Source organism: Xenopus laevis, chromosome 4L (genome assembly GCF_017654675.1).
Source record: "Xenopus laevis strain J_2021 chromosome 4L, Xenopus_laevis_v10.1, whole genome shotgun sequence".
In the NCBI taxonomy this organism is placed as follows: Eukaryota; Metazoa; Chordata; class Amphibia; order Anura; family Pipidae; genus Xenopus; species Xenopus laevis.
In genome coordinates, this window is record NC_054377.1 from 146,323,871 (window position 1) to 146,339,096 (window position 15,226).

The window sequence follows — 15,226 nt, forward strand, 5'->3', positions numbered from 1 at the left end:
GCGCTGTGCACATTACATTACAGTAAATGCAGTTACCTCGTTTGTGCAGCAGGTGGCGATATCCTCTACCCGCGGTAGTTTCAGCGCATTACGTGTAGTTGCAGCTATTGGCCAGCAAGGTGCGCTGTGTAACACTGTGCGCAATAACATCGACTCTCCTGCAGGTGGCGCTGCTCACAAGCACAGTTTCCATCTCTAGTCGGCAGGCAGCTCTTCATCTCTAACACCGTTTCCTGTTCCGACTGCCGGAAGTGACGTACGGTGTCCATCCCGAGCCGGTATTTTTTCTGTGTCCCCCGCTGCCGCCGCCGGAGTCGAGATGCCGCTGGAGAACCTAGAGGAGGAGGGGCTGCCGAGGAACCCGGATCTCCGCGTCGCGCAGCTCAGGTTCCTGCTGAGTCTCCCCGAGCACCGCCGGGATGTGCCGCTCCGCACCGAGTTGATGGAGGCGGTGACTGTGAACAGTGAGCGGGACACGGGGGCAGTGGGAGCGGCGGGGGGTCGGGGGAGCGGCGGGGGGTCGGGGGAGCGGCGGGGTCTTTGAGGGACGAGGGGTCGGGCAGATCTGCACCGTCATTGGGCCTGTGAGCAGCTCCCATTACTCAGCACTTGGGCCTCGGGGCCTCGTCTCTTCCATTCATTTAACTGAGCTCCTCGTGTAACTGCAGAGGAATCAGAGCAGGAGCTACAGGAGCCCAATGAGACCATAATTCTTATACAATTCCAATAAATATCAGTAAATCAGATCAATCTCTGGAAGTGTTGGGCCTACAATTAATTTACTGTGGGGCCCAGTGACATCTAATTGCTCCTCTGGCTCCCACAATCCCCTGCAGTCAGGTCTGTAGTCAGTGTGGGACTGGCCCATAGGGAGACCAGGAAAAGTCCCAGGGGTCGGTGACCCTCTTCCTTCTTAACATTTGGCCTATTTCATGGTCAATCTCTATTTCTTTATGTGAAAAACTGCTTAATAATGGAAGAATTATGGTTGTTGAACAGTCGCCTCTTCTCTAGGGGCTGGTGATAATGACGTATCATCTCTGAATGTCAGTGATCTATAAACAAAGGATAATAATAATAAAATACTAATGTCACATGACTCCAAACAACCCCCCCAGCTCCTCGGGGCAATTATGGCGCTTATTATTTATTATAATATTCCCCAAACTGTAATTGTGCCCAGGGGGAGACACATCACACTGATCATTATTGGGAATCTCCTCAAACTCCTCTTTCTGTTTAGTTACCCCCCTTTTCTTAGTCTGCTGCCCCTCCTGCTGTGTCTGAACTACAGCTCCCAGAATCCCCTGCAGGAACCTTCTTCTATTACAACTCCCAGCATTAGTAAAAACCGTTGGCTCTTGTAGTTTAACAACCAGAGGACCCATTACATCTCATTGTGTTACTGTTACATCTCATTGTGTTACAGCTCAGGGTGCAGCAGTGTGATCCCCGGTGGGATCAGGAATGGGGGGCTGCAGGCTGGACGGACTTGTTTAGACAAACAATACACTGTACAGGGTTAACTCCTGACTCCCTGCACCTTCTCTCCCCCTCTCAGATATGGCTCCTTACTACGAGGGTCTGTGCAAACATCTGGACTGGACGGTGGACACTGACCTGTTGAATAAAATGAAAAAAGCCAACGAGGAGGAGCTGAAGAGACTGGACAATGAGCTGGAAGATGCGGAGCAGAATTTGGGGGAGAGTGAGATCCGGGACGCCATGATGGCCAGAGCCGAGTATTTGTGTAGAATTGGCGACAAGGTCAGCTCCATGTTTGTACATTACTTTAACATTACTGCTGACCCCCCTCTTCCTCCTGGGGTGTATCTTATATACTAGCAAAGGGACTGTGCACCTTTAAATTAACTAACTCTATGATGTGGAAAGTGATATTCTGATACAATTTGTTTTTATTGTTTATTATTTTGCTTTTTACTCAGCAGCTCTCCAGTTTGCAATTTCAGCAGCTATCTGGTTGGTAGGGTGCAAACTACCCTAGCAACCAATCAGCGGATTGAATGAAAGTCTGAAATGTAATGAGGAGCGGGTCTGAAGAGAAAGATAAGTAATAATTACCAATAAAGTTATAGCCTTACAGAGTAAAGGTGTTTTTTTTGTTGTTTTTTTTTTGAAAGCTGGAGTCAGACGAGGAAGGCAAATAATTCAAACCCTATTTTAAAAAATGAAGACCAATTGAAATGTCCATTGTAAGACAAAGGTGAACCACCCCTTCCATGTACTCCATAGGGATATTGGAAAGAGGTGGCTCACCTTTTAGTTAACTTTTAGTATATTATGGAATCGTTAATTCTAAGTAACTTTTCAATTGGTCTTCATTTTTTCTTCTTTATAGTTTTTGAATAATTTGCCTTCTCACTCTTTTCAGTTTCCAAATGAGGGTCACTGACCCCATCTAAAAAAACAAATGCTCTGTAAGGCTACACATCTATTGTTATTGCTACTTTTTATTACTCATCTTTCTATTCAGGCCTCTCCTATTCCTAGTCCAGTCTCTTATTCAGATCAATGCAGGGTTGCTAGGGGAATTTGAACCCTAGCAACCATATTACAGAAATTGCCAATCGGAGAGCTGCTGAATTAAAAAAAAAACACTAAAAAATTAAAACCAATTGCAAATTGTCTCTGAATATCACTCTCTACGTCATATTAAATGTTGTTTCAAAGGTGAACAACCCCTTTAAGAGGGGGAGACGTAGGTATAACCAGTGCATTTTGACATCACAATGTTCCAGTTATATTTACTGTTATCTAACAGAGGATTTACTGACGGCTCTTATTTTAGGAAGGGGCCCTCACTGCTTTCCGTAAGACTTATGATAAGACTGTGGCCCTTGGGCACCGCTTGGATATTGTGTTTTACCTCCTGAGGATTGGCCTGTTCTATATGGACAATGATCTCATCACACGTAACACAGAGAAAGCCAGAAGGTGAGTGAGTTTGTGGGTCTCTCGGGTTCCTCCTGTTGTGTGACGCCATTTCCATTGGGGGATTCATTATCTTTTCTTCCAAAGTCTCATAGAAGAAGGCGGAGACTGGGACCGACGGAACCGCTTGAAGGTGTATCAGGGCCTGTACTGTGTGGCCATCAGAGACTTCAAACAAGCGGCCGACCTCTTCCTGGACACCGTCTCCACATTCACATCATATGAACTGATGGACTACAAAACCTTTGTCACATACACTGTGTACGTCAGTATGATTGCCCTCGACCGGCCAGACCTACGAGAGAAGGTATATGCTCAACTGTCAGTTTGTGGGTGGGAGATGACACTTTGCAACAACAGGAGTTGGGACTATTAGCCAGTCGTCCAATCAAAAGGGGGGCAGTAGAAAACAGTCTAATTCTGAGACACCCGCACATAATAAAGTTGACGAGTTTGTGGGTCACAGTCATTTCGAAAGACGTTTGTTCATTCCCGTGAGTTGAAACTGCCCCTTTAGAATGTAAAGTTCCAACATGAAGGTTCAGGTGAGATTGAGGTAAATGTTTAAGATGTTCAGGTATATTCATTGAAACTCAACTTAAAGGCAAATCAACCCTAAAATTAAAGGTTGCCTAATAAAAGAAAAAACAATTCTAAGCAACTTTCCAATATACATGAATTCAATTAATTTTCAGTGCTTTCAAAGTTATTTTTAAAAACAGTTTCTATTGAAAGCAATTTGTTTAACTCCTGGTTGTTACTTTTTAAACAATGTTGCAAAAGTCTTAGTTCGCCAGCAAAGAAAGATCTGCCTTGTCTTACATTGTATCAACAGCCTGAACCAGCAGTGCGGAGAACAGAAAGGGACAAGCACTGCTTTCAGTAGCAATACATTTACAAATAACTTCAAAACCATAGAAGCATTGTAATGAATTTATATTGGAAAGTTGCTTAAAATAATGTTTTCTTTTATTAGGGTTGACTTTCCCTTTAAATATTGTTTGGGCTGAGCTCTTTGTCTGATTATTCCAGATAAGAATGGATAATTATTGATGTACAGAATTGCCTGGATTGCGCTCTTTGTCGATAATGTGCTTTTAGATACTAACCCCCTAATGTAATAAAAGGCATTAAGTTTGCCCAGGAGCAGAAACTCATAGCAACCAATAAGATGATTGTATTTAAACAGGTGACCAGTAAATGCTAGCTCCTGATTGGTTGCTTTGGGTTACTGCCCATGAGCAAACTTAGTGCCTTCTATTACATAACTCCCTAAATCCCATACCTGAGCCCTAACAGAAAGGCACATATATATATTAATCATGTTTGATCTACTACCTAAGTAGGCCTAGAAAAAACTTAGGTAGTAGATTTTGGGACACCTCTACCTCTACTCTATTTTCAATTTCAAACTTTTAACTCATGAAATGCTAGCTATTTAATCATTTATACAAAAATAGTTTTTAAGAACAATACTTGATTTGTATGTAATAATTTAATTAACGTGTGGATGAATTTATATTCTAATCGATACGTTGCACGCACTGGCACTTTAATCAATGAACTGATACATATTTGGTTATTAATTGGAATATATGTACTAAGTTATTTGGATGAAATATGAGCATGTAATTCTTGCACTTATATTTAGCACTAAGCACTTTACACGTTCACTTAATTTATTATAGTAATCGAGACAAATAAAGTAAACAGACAGTGTGGGGTTACTACTTTTTCTTCTTTTGGCTTACACTGTGAAGATCTGTTTAAAGGAGAACTAAAACTTAACTAAAGAAGTAGGTAGAAATGTTGTACATGATGTTTTGGGCTTCTGTACCAGCCCAAGGCAACCACAGCCCTTTAGCAGTAAAGATCTGTGTCTCCAAAGATGCCCCAGTAGCTCCCCATCTTCTTTTCTGCTGATTCACTGCACATGCTCTGTGCTGCTGTCACTTACTGAGCTTAGGGAGCCACTCACAATATACAGTACACATAGAATAGAAATGTCACAATATAAGGCTGATTAGTAATTAATACACATAATTACTACATGGCAGCACAGAAACCAGTGCAATTAGCATCAGAATTTAATAATCAGCAAACCTGTAGCATCAGCTTATATTACAGCCAGGGAAGCTCGTTTTCTGCTGGATAATTAGTGACGAGCCCTAAGCTTAGCTTCTCAACAGCCAATCAGAGCCCACTGAGCATGTGAGTGTCACAGACACTTTCCAAGATGGTGACCCCCTGTGACAAGTTTGAAGTCCTGGATCATTGCTGCTATTGACAAGCTCAAACTTTAGCCTCGTGCAATAAGTTCAGTATATAAAATATGCCATTTTTATCCACATTCATTTTTAGGGTTTAGTTGTCCTTTAAGGGGTGATTCCCTTTCTCGTAACAGTAACTATCTCCATATATCCGTGTTTTCATAAATGTTTTACTGCTTGAAACCCAGAATTCTCTCTTGCCCACTTTTAAAGAAACCGCTCTTGTTGTAGGTTATTAAAGGGGCAGAGATCCTAGAGGTGCTGCACAGCTTACCCACAGTCCGGCAGTATCTGTTCTCAATGTATGAGTGTCGATACGCCGTCTTCTTCCAGTCCCTGGGTGAGTTTCCCTTTCTATCTATGTCTTTAAATGAACAAAAACCATCACATCATATTTCAATTATGAGCAGACACAGGGTGTAGTTAAACGGGGTTGTTCATCTTTAAATTAACTTTTAGAGAGGGATATTCTGAGATAATTTCCAATTGGTTTTCATTTATTATTATTTGTGGTTTTTGAGTTATTTAGCTTTTTATTCAGCAGCTCTCCAGTTTGCAATTTCAGCCATATGGTTGCTAGGGTCCAAATTCCCCTAGCAACCATGCACTGATTTGAATAAGAGACTGGAATATGAATAGGAGTGGCCTGAATAGAAAGATGAGTAATAAAAAGTAGCAATAACAATACATTTGTAGCCTTTGTTTTTTAGATGACCCCCATTTAATATGCTAGAAAGAGTAAAACAGGAAAAGGCAAAAAATTCAAAAACAGTGTGTGTGTATATATATATATATATAAATTAGGCGGGGGTGCAATGAGGCTGTGACCACAAAATACATAAAGACAAATACAAGAGTCCTCTGCACTCAACCCATTATCAATATATTTAAGACAGAGACATTTTGTGCTACTGCTACTGAAAAATGCCTTCCCCTTTAAACAAAACAGGGATTGTTTGTCCATATATTGCAATATATTTAAGCTGAACAACTACGTCAAAGTCATCCCATATCTGGCCAGTCCTATGCTCAATTTTCATCTGATTCATTAAGAATTCAATTGCTTCATTATACATTTTACAAAGGGACTAAGTTTTACCTGCAACTTACTAGCTGCTTTCAAAGTAAAACTCCCAAACTTGGCTGCCCTTTTATTAGACACCAGTGGGATCACCTGACTATAGCTGGGAGGGGTGGGGGCTACAACATGGAGCTGGTCACTGCTCCTGTATAAACTATAACATAGAGGACTCTTGTATTTGTCTATATTTATTTTGTGGTCACAGCCTCATTGTACCCCCGCCTAATGGTTTTAAAAATTAGCGGTGAGCACAACATCTCATTCGGGCCAATAGGTGTAAAGAAAGCATCAGTACTGGTAAATACTAGTATTCTGCTACAAATCATCCACAGACATGAGTGTCAAGATGGGCGGGGGGGTATATATATATATATATATATATATATATATATAAAATGTGAAGGTCAATTGAAAAGTTGCCTAGAATTAGCCATTCTATAACATAATAAAAAAAAATAACAGTGAACCACACTTTTAAGGGGTTATCTATCAATCAGGTTGAGTTTGTGAGTTTATATTCTACTTCGAATAAATTCACAACTCGATGCAGTGTATGGTTGCTAGGGTAATTTGGACCCTAGCAACCGTAAATTTGGACCCCAGCACCCTAAATAAAACAGTTAATTCAAAGATGAACAACCCCTTTAAAGAACAGTTCAGTATAAAGATAAAAACTGGGTAAATAGATGGACTGTGCAAAATAAAAAATGTTTCTAATATAGTTAGTTAGCCAAAAATGTAATGTATAAAGGCTGGAGTGACTGGATATGTAACATAATAGCCAGAACACTACTTCCTGCTTTTCTGCTCTCTTGCTTTCCACTGATTGGTTACCCTGGTTACCAGGCAGTAACCAGAGACTCGAGGGGGGGTCACATGGGTCATAATTATTGCTTTTGAATCTGAGCTGAATGCTGAGGATCAATTACAAACTCACTCAACAATTATGTCCCATGTGGCCCCCCTTATAGTCACTGACTAACTCAGAGTTAGAGAGTTGAAAAGCAGGAAGTAGTGTTCTGGCTATTATGTTACACATCCAGTCACTCCAGCCTTTATACATTACATTTTTGGCTAACTAACTATATTAGATACATTTTTTATTTTGCACAGCCTATCTATTTACCCAGTTTTTATTTTTACACTGAACTGTTCCTTTAAGAACTGCTGACACGTGCATGTCCACAAGATACAGTAGAAGGTAGAAACGTTCATGCGCAGCTTTTTGTGGTTAGAAATGTCTGAATGCAAAAGCCTCGAGAATAGAACAAAATGATGAGCGTAGAGACCAGTGGTCAGTAAGAAGAGTAGTTGTTAGTGTGATCCAGGTGTAACTGGAGGAGGTATTGAGAATACTCGTATCATTGTCAGATGCATCGTGATCTATAGTTGTCTCTATTCTGCATCGCACTGTCCTTGGTCTGCGTCCCTCGATATTATTGGTGGAGAATAAATAGTGAATAAAGTACCCCCTCTTGTAAATTATAAGGATATTATAGTTACCGAGGCGTTTCATGTTTTTATACAGGTCATGGAACCCCAAGGTAACTTCTAATATCCTCATATTTTGCAACTGGGGGTACTTTATTTATTATAATACACAAGTTTCAGTGAGTCATGTGACAGAAATGACATCAGAACTCACCGTTTATAACTGATGACATCAGAACTCACCGTTTATAAGGATATAATTTACAGGATATTCATGGCTTTTGTGTATTATAACAGATATTCTCTGTTTCAGCTGCTGTGGAACAAGAGCTGAAGGAGGACTGGCTCTTCGCCTCTCACTATCGCTACTACGTGAGGGAAATGCGGATCCAGACGTACGGGCAACTTCTCGAGTCGTATCGCTCGCTGACACTGGGCTACATGGCCGAGGCGTTTGGTGTCGGAGTGGAGTTCATAGACCAGTGAGTTCAGTTACTGTTAGAAGAGAAATTGTTATCAATCAACACTTTAAACTAATACATCTTGGATATGGGAAGCTTTATTGTTCAGATATTGGCCTGGGGCATTTATCGTTATCGAAAATGTGAACTTCTTTATCTTTGGAGTTGTCCTTATAATTACCCCAGTATGGCAAAAAATAATTTGCTCGAAGTTGAATTTAAACTTCTGTCCCCAGTTTATGCCCCTTTTAAACATAAGTTCTCCATCTATTACATTGAGTAAACACTGACCCAAATAAGATCTCGAACTTCATTTTCCGTTTTCATGGCGGCTACAAAAAAAGGCCCTATTTCTGTTCTGGATTCTAGAGTTTTCCCCCTTCCATAAAAGATATTTTATCTCAATTAAATCGGCTATTCTGGCAAGAGGCCATAACAACTAGTTCAGAAGAACCCTATTTATAACGATGGTTCACTGATAATTGGTCTCTTTATTTCGATCAAGTGGACCCTATTTTGGAGCGCTTACAGCTTTAAAGGAGAAGGAAAGCTACCAAAGCAGTTTATTTCCAATAGATTACCAATCTATAACACTATATTTATTCTGTAGAATGCTTTACCATACCTGAGTAAACAGCTCTAGAAACTCTCTCTGTTTGTTTAGGATAGCAGCTGCCATATTAGCTTGGTGTAACATCACTTCCTGCCTGAGTCTCTCCCTGTTCACTCATAGCTCTGGGCTCAGATAAGTGCAGGAAGGGAGAGAGGAGCAAACTGAGCATGCTCAAGCCCCAGTATAGGTTTAGTTTTAGGTTGAATAGATTAATTCTTATAACTAGGGATGTACCAAATTCGGGATTTGGCCAGGATTCTGCCTTTTTCACTAGGATTTGAATTCGGCTGAATCCTTGTGCCTGGCCGAACTGAATCCTAATTTGCATATGTAAATAAGGGGTGGGTAGGGAAATCACTTGACACTTCATCACAAAAGAAGATTTTTTTTATCCACTTTTTCCTTTCCTGCTCTTAATTTCCATATGCAAATTAGGATCGGGTTCAGTATTTGGCCAAATCTTTCACTGGGGGTTCGGCCAAATCCCAATAGTGGATTCGGTGCATCCCTACTTATTGCTTTATTTGTTGATTTTGATTATCACCCTTGTACGATGCAATTATTGTGCTTATACTTGTGTGTTTTATTCCTCTGCATTGTAAGATGCATGATTGATATATATATATATATATATTGGATTGAAAATGTTTTGTGCTTTAGAAAACTGAATAAAAATGTTTTTTATCAATATTCAAATAAAAACCCCATGTCTAGAGAACGTAGAAATGGAGTATAATTGTTTGGTTTTGTGTTTATAGGGAACTCTCCAGGTTTATAGCGGCGGGACGGTTACACTGTAAGATCGACAAAGTCAACGAGATCGTAGAGACCAACAGGTAAGAGATTGCCAGCTTCAGGGTTACAGTTCATGCTCCAGCCAATCCCAGGGATTCTCATTCCCCATTTACTTCTCTTTCAGACCTGACAGCAAGAACTGGCAGTACCAAGAGACGATAAAGAGGGGCGACCTGTTACTGAACCGAGTCCAGAAACTCTCGCGGGTCATCAACATGTAGTCCCGCCCCCGGCGCTTTCCTTTTTTTATTATTGCGGGAGAATGGATTGAGGTGTAGAAACCCGACTGAGCCGCGTATAATATCCCGTCTTATTACTCCGTGTTGTGTCACATGTACCAACGCCTGTAGTTGGGGTTTTTTTTACAGTTTAACAGAATGTGAACAATCCAGCGATTGCAATGAGAAGAGAAAAAAAAGGAAAACAAAAAAAAAAAGGAAAAAATATCTAAATAAAAACAAAAAATAAATCTGTTCTCTTTCTCGGGCTGATTTTCTTTATTGGATTTTTATTTTATTCCAGTTCCATTTGATCACAATTTACTGGGGGAAAGTGGTTATTGTAGTACTGGCTGAAACGAGCGACATGGAAGTCTGAGGGGCACATTCATCAAGGGTCGAAGTGTAAAAATTTGAATTTCAAGCTATTTTTTGTCTACTTCGACTAGGGAATAGTCCAAATTCGATTTGAGTTTGGAAAAAATTTGAATATTGAAATTTAACTTCAACCATTCGCCATCTAACACCTGCCGAATTGCTGTTTTAGCCTATGGGGGACCTCCTAGAACCAATTTGGAGTCAATTGGTGGACTTTGAATTGGAATAGTTTGAATTAAAGTAACATCGTATTCAATTGTAAGTTTTTTCAGAAAAAAAAACTTTAAATTTTCAAATGCATACGGCCTATTCACCCACAGAAAAAAAAACTTTGAATCTTTTAATACATTTTGGTTGGTCTTTTTTAATTAGAATCTTGAAGTTATGGGAGTTCAAAAAAACTCCCATTACTTTGGCATTTGCCCCTTGATAAATCTGCCCCTTACAGTTTGGTGGGACGGTACAATGGGAGACTAGAGTTCTGTAGCTGGATTATATGAGAGAGGGATTATGTCATGTTTTTATTTCTAAATTACACTGCAAATAATTCACTCTACAATATAAAATGTCATTCCTGAACCAGCAAGTGTATTTAGTTGTAATATTGGTGTGTAGGTGCATCTCAGGTCATTTTGCCTGGTCATGTGATTTCAGAAAGAGCCAGAACTTTAGGATGGAACTGCTTTCTGGCAGGCTGTTGTTTCTCCTACTCAATGTAACTGAATGTGTCTCAGTGAGACCTGGATTTTACTATTGAGTGTTGTTCTTAGATCTACCAGGCAGCTGTTATCTTGTGTTAGGGAGCTGCTATCTGGTTACCTTCCCATTGTTCTGTTGTTTGGCTGCTGGGGGGGAGGTGATATCACTCCAACTTGCAGTAAAGATTGACTGAAGTTTATCAGAGCACAAGTCACATGACTGGGGGCAGCTGGGAAACTGACAATATGTCTAACCCCATGTCAGATTTCAAATTTAAATATATAAAAAAAATTAGGAATGCACCAAATCCACTTTTTTGGATTCGGCCGAACCCCCGAATCGTTTGTGAAAGATTCGGCTGAATACTGAACTGAATCTGAACCCTAATTTGCATGTGGAAACCAGTGAGGGGGTGTGGCTACAAAAAAATTTCGGTTCAGCCAGGCACAAGGATTCAGCTGAATCCGATTCCTGCTGAAAATGGCCAAATACCGAACCGAATCCTGGATTCAGTGCATCAGTTTTAAAAAATCTGTTTGCTCTTTTGAGAAATGGATTTCCGTGCCGAATTCTGCTGGAGCAGCACTATTAAATGATGTGTTTTGAAAAAAAAAATTTTCCCATGACAATATCCCATTTTAATAAAGTTCTGTAGCTGGGAAACATATTTAAATAGAAATTTAGGGCATTGCTGTTGAGCCAGTGGCCCCTCATTAAAGTCTGGCTGCTGTGACTGCTCTGTGTTGTGTGGGGGTCGGATATCAGTGCAAGTAACTGCATCACATCTCAGACACGGGGGAGTCCTATGCACTTGAAAGGAAGTAAAGTGTAAAATGTAATAAGGCTAGAAATGCTGTATTTTGTATACTAAATATAAACAAACTTACTGCACCACAAGCCTAATCAAACAAATGATTTATGCTTTCAAAGTTGGCTACAGGAGGTCACCATCTTGTAACTTTGTTATACATCTTTGCAAGACCAAGACTGTGCACATGCTCAGTGTGGTCTGGGCTGCTTAGGGATCGTCATAAATGATCAAAACAGCACAAATCAAATAATATCTGCCAGAAGCCGATACAGCAAGACTGATTAATAATCAGAATATACAGACTGCACTGGGTCCTGTGTTGTCATGTAATCTAATGTGGATTTTATAGTTTTTCTGTTGTTTGATACAAACTTTCTCCAACTCTGCAGAACCAGTGGCTGCAGCAAAATAATCCTCCAAATAGAATCCCAGTTTATCTGTTTAAATCTGGCTCCATGATCTTTGTCCCTGCAGCTGGAGTTGGAAACAGTAAAGGGGATGTAAAGGGAAAAATAAAATCCAATACAAATCTTTACACAGTCGCCAACTGCTCTTCAGGGACACAAACAAAGCTGCTTGAGTTCTGCATGGCTGGGAAGTAAGGCGGGGGCTCCCCCTGCTGTTCATTAGTATGATTGTTTCCCTGCAGAGCAGTTAGGGACCATCTGACAATTCCTATCCACAGCAGTAAATGAAGGGAGAATTTCACTGCATACAGTCAGGTTTCTTATAAAAACAGTACACATTTTTTAATTGGCTGTTTCTGGGACACGTGGACAAAGCCCAGGTATGAATGAGGCCAAATCATGGGTGTTACTGTATTTCATGAGTGAACTATACTACTGTATATAGACCTAGCATTTGAGGATAATCATGTGATAACAGTAAGGGGCAGATTTATCAAGGGTCAAATTAAAAATTCGAATTTTTAAATTTGCTTTTCAAGTTTATCTTAGTGTAATTCGACTAGGGAATAGTTTGAATAGAGATTCGAATTTTGAAATTTATCATGTACTGCCCTTTTAAGAATTCGAATTCGACTATTCGCCATCTAACACTTGCCAGATTGGCCTAATGCGGACCTCCTGCAATCAATTTGAATCATGTGGTGGACTTTTGAAAAAAAATATTTTATTTCAAAAAAATGTTTTCTTTGGGTGAAAAACATCAAATCTGTTCGAATTCGATTAGAAATTTCAGCTTGATCGTATTCACCCGATTTTTTTTAAATTCAATTTTTTTTAAATAAACTTCGATTGGTCGTTTTTTTCCCGAATTTAGATTTTGTGGGGGTTGATAGGAGTTTTTTTTGTTAGAAACTCCCATAAACTTGAAATTCGACCCTTGATAAATCTGCCCGTTTCATTTTTATACACAAGGCACCCCCCAAACTTCCTCCGTACACAGAAGCACCCCAACATTCTGTTGCCATGGAAACCTCCGGTTGATTTCATGCCACCAGCCACGTTTATTCAACAGTCCTCTATTTATTGCCTCATTCGTTTCACAAACTAAATATCTGGTCATAAAGCAAAGCACAATGTTTTTTCTTATAAATAGTATAAATTATTTTATTTACAGAAACTTGTTACAAAACAAATAGACTATATATTTTCTTTTTTTTTTTTTTTAAATATCCAAAAGTAATTTTTCTATGCCATGACATTTTATTTATTTATTTTATTTAATTTCGTCCTTGTTCATGAACTATACAGCAGCCAAAGTCCAGCTGATCAAACGCTCTTGATTATGAATACAAATTATCAAACTATTCACACATGTATTTTTTTTTTTTTTTAAAGAAGGAGATTGCTTTTAGAACCTAAAAAAATAAAATAAAAAAATAAACAGAAAAGAGCAACGTTGCTTTGAAGAACTACATTCACATTGACAAACCTGTAGTGCTTGTGTTAAATTGTGCACAAATTTACGTTGTAAAATTTGGGATTCGAAATTCTTCCCTTGGTCAAGGCCGCACCTCGTCTGAACAATGGAACGAGGGGGAACCAGTGGAATTTTATTGGCAACGAATCTACAGGAAGACACTTTCCCAATTTTAATATTTCACTTGGAATTCTGATTCCGTAGAAGTACGGGGGGGGGAATTTGTTCAAATACAGATATGGGATCTGTTATCCGGAAACCTGTTATCCAGAAAGTTCCAAATTATGGAAAGGCCCATAGACTCCATTATAATCAAATAATCCAAATTTTTTTTTAAAAATTCCTTTTTCTGTGTAATAATAAAACAGTCGCTTGTACTTGATCCCAACTAAGATATAATTAATCCTTATTGGAGGCAAAACCAGCCTATTGGGTTTATTTAAAGGGGCTGTTCACCTTTGAGACAGATTTATCTAAGAAAATTCGAATTTTTAAATCTTTTAAATTCAAATTACGAGTTTATTATAGTGTAACTATCGACTAGTAGTCTAAATTTGAATTTCAAAATGTATCATTTACTGTTCCTGTAAGAATTTGAATTAGACTATTCTATACTATATTAAACGTGACGAATTGGTGTTTTTCCTACAATCAATTTGGAGTTGTTTGGTGGACTTTTGAAAAAAAAAAACAAAAAAAAAAACCCTTTTTTTGTTGAAAAAACTTGAATCTGATTCAAATTCAATTCGAGTTTGCAGGTCAATCCTATTCACCCAAATTTTAAAAATTAGAATTTTTTATTATTGAAGGTTTTTGAGCTTTATATTCAGCAGCTCTTCAATTTGCATCTTAAGCAATCTGGTAACTAGGGTCCAAATTCCCCTAGCAACCAGGCATTGATTTGAATAAGACTGGAATATGAATAGGAGAGGCCTGAATAGAAAGAGGAGTAATAAAAAGTAGCAATAACAATACATTTGTAGCCTTATAGAGCATTTGTTTTTTAGGGCAGAGACACACAGTCATATTTGGGAAGATTAGTCGCCCAGCTACAAATCTCTTTTTCGCGGTGACTAACTGCCCCCCACTGGCTAGAATGAAAATCGCCGGATCGCTTAGTTTTTTTGGTTTCCCCGTGAGGCATCTTTGGGCGACTTCAGAAAAACGAAGTGCTCTGAGTGACATCCCGCTAGCGGTTTTCATTCTAGCTGGCGGGAAGGCAGTTTGGGGAGATTAGTCGCCAGAAGAAGAAGCGATTTGTTGCTGGGCGACTTATCTCTCTGAATCTGCCTGTGTGTCTCTGCCCTTAGAAGGGAGTCGGCGACCCCCATTTGAAAGCTGCAAATAAAAAATAAATAATGAAGACCAATTGAAAAGTTGCTTAGAATTGGCCGGTTCTATAACATAATAAAAGTTACCTTAAAGGTGAACCACCCCTTTCATGTTTACATGATTTTCTAAAAGTTTTAAGGAGTGAAGATCCAAATCACATAAAGACCCTTTGTCCGGAAAGCCCCAGGTCCCGAGCATTCTGGATAACAGGTCCCACACCTGCAGAAATTTTAAAAATAAAAAAATATTAGATCTGCAACAATGATTTCACTGTGATGGAAACCTCAGAACAGGTGGGAAA

At 39.3% G+C, this 15,226-nt stretch overlaps 1 protein-coding gene and 1 long non-coding RNA gene across 2 annotated transcripts; one reads left to right on the top strand and one right to left on the bottom strand.

Moving 5' to 3' along the window:
- The first annotated feature begins 255 nt into the window (after positions 1–255).
- On the top strand, positions 256–10,027 carry psmd6.L (proteasome 26S subunit, non-ATPase 6 L homeolog). The gene is given in 8 exon segments (NM_001086993.1): positions 256–464; positions 1,562–1,767; positions 2,810–2,955; positions 3,040–3,259; positions 5,454–5,562; positions 8,048–8,216; positions 9,567–9,644; positions 9,728–10,027. Coding segments are annotated over 8 exon segments (1,170 nt in total). The 5' UTR covers positions 256–319; the 3' UTR covers positions 9,825–10,027.
- Positions 10,028–13,996: 3,969 nt separating this feature from the next.
- On the bottom strand, positions 13,997–14,859 carry LOC121402866. Its single transcript, XR_005966834.1, has 2 exons — positions 14,610–14,859; positions 13,997–14,202 (listed from the first exon to the last, which is right to left on the bottom strand). It is a non-coding gene; the product is annotated as an uncharacterized LOC121402866 (long non-coding RNA).
- Between the last annotated feature and the right edge of the window lie 367 nt (positions 14,860–15,226).